Here is a 1,988-nt window from a genome sequence, read left to right as displayed (position 1 = left end):
GTGATAGACTTCCCGTATTATCCCGTAGGGGTTGGGTACAAAGAAGCTGGATTCGCTTAGCAGAGGGCGGGGTGAACATCAGTGCTGCCACCTACTGGGATATTCAGGACAAATGAAAAATTACTATTCCAGGGAGAGTTAACATTAACTCCAATGTTATCTGCCTCTTCCATTCCTGTCTATTTATTCCCTTGATTCTCTAGGGAGGAAATGATCCCTAATATTTGTTTTGTTTGTTTGTTTTGAGACGCAGTCTCGCTCTGTCACCCAGGCCTGAGTGCAATGGCGCTATCTCGGCTCACCGCAAAACTCCGCCCCACAGGTTCAAGCGATTCTCCTACTTCAGCCTCCCGAACAGCTGGGATTACAGGCGCCTGCCACCACAACCCACTAATTTTGTGTTTTTAGTAGAGACGAGGTTTCACCATGTTGGTCAGGTTGGTCTCCAACGCCTGACCTCAGGTGATCCATCCGCCTCAGCCTCCCAAAGCACTGGGATTACAGGTGTGAGCCACTGTGCCCAGCATATTTGTATCTTTTGTTCTCATCCAACTGTAATAGTGTGTCCTCCCACCAACCCTTTTACTTTGCAGATCATAAAGGAATTTATCATGAAAACTTTGACGGAGAAGGCAAATGCCCTTCCCTCTGAGGTGCTGCTCACGTCTCTCTGGTCCTTGTCTGTGGCCATATTCTCCGTCGGGGGTATGATCGGCTCCTTTTCCGTCGGACTCTTCGTCAACCGCTTTGGCAGGTATTGACTAGAAACTGGGCAAGGAAGTGGGCTCTACGGCTGCACTGAGGACAAGTGTGGAGAGTTAGGGCAGGGAGATGATGATGCCTTTGAATAAGAACACCTTGACTTCTAATCAAGGGAAACCTAGTCCAGCTGGCCCCGAATATGACTGCCCTTGCGTGGAGCTCTACTACCCTCCATAGCTCCCGCCCAGCTGCGCAAGACATGAACTGTGTGAGTGATTGGCCTTTGCAGTCCTGCTAGGGCTAGTTCAGAATTATTCCCTAGTAAGCTCAACTATGGGGTTTCCAGAAACATACTTAATTTACAAGGTCCAAAGTTGATTACTTTTCTAAAAAAAAAAAAAATTGGGGTCTCATATAAATGTTTTTGTTATCTTACACGGGATTGGTAGGAATTATCTTTAGTCTCTGGCAAATGTAGATAATGGCCAAAAAAAGAAAACTGAATCTTCTTTTTTTTTTTTTTTTTTTTTTTTTGAGATAGAGTCTCGTTCTTGTCACCTAGGCTGGAGTGCAATGGTGCAATCTTGGCTCACTGCAACCTCCGTCTCCCTGGTTCAAGTAATTCTCCTGCCTCAGCCTCCTGAGTAGCTGGAATTACGGGCACCCGCCACCACACTCGGCTAATTTTTGTATTTTTAGTAAAGATGGGGTTTCACCATGTTGGCCAGGCTAGTCTCGAACTCCTGACCTCAGGTGATCCGCCCACCTCAGCCTCCCAAAGTGCTAAGCTTACAGGCATGAGCCACCACACCTGGCTGAAAACTGAATCTTATTTTATACTAGCATAGTAATCTATTTTAGAAGGTAGAATATATTTTCAGTTATGACTGACGAAGGAACTTTTAATTTGCCAATTAGATATTCTAGAAATGGAGTGGTACTCACATTTAAAAACTGATAAGGCGGCCGGGCACGGTGGCTCAAGCCTGTAATCCCAGCACTTTGGGAGGCCGAGACGGGTGGATCACGAGGTCAGGAGATCGAGACCATCCTGGCTAACACGGTGAAACTCCGTCTCTACTAAAAAATACAAAAAACTAGCCGGGCGAGGTGGCGGGCGCCTGTAGTCCCAGCTACTCGGGAGGCTGAGGCAGGAGAATGGCGTGAACCTGGGAGGCGGAGCTTGCGGTGAGCTGAGATCCGACCACTGCACTCCAGCCTGGGTGATAGCGAGACTCCGTCTCAAAAAAAAAAATAAATAAATACAAAAAACTAGCCGGGCGAGG

At 47.2% G+C, this 1,988-nt stretch overlaps 1 protein-coding gene across 1 annotated transcript in view; it reads left to right on the top strand.

Moving 5' to 3' along the window:
- Positions 1–593: 593 nt before the first annotated feature.
- Positions 594–1,988, top strand: part of LOC113223064 (solute carrier family 2, facilitated glucose transporter member 14-like) — a gene marked incomplete at both ends in the record, with an annotated part of 3,660 nt that continues 2,265 nt past the window's right edge. The window contains one exon of the mRNA XM_026452651.1: positions 594–754. Coding sequence (XP_026308436.1) covers positions 594–754 — 161 coding nt within the window. The remainder of the gene's footprint in view (positions 755–1,988) is intronic.

The sequence above is a fragment of the Piliocolobus tephrosceles genome, unplaced genomic scaffold (assembly GCF_002776525.5).
Source record: "Piliocolobus tephrosceles isolate RC106 unplaced genomic scaffold, ASM277652v3 unscaffolded_38371, whole genome shotgun sequence".
In the NCBI taxonomy this organism is placed as follows: Eukaryota; Metazoa; Chordata; class Mammalia; order Primates; family Cercopithecidae; genus Piliocolobus; species Piliocolobus tephrosceles.
This window is presented reverse-complemented; position numbering and strand designations above follow the sequence as displayed.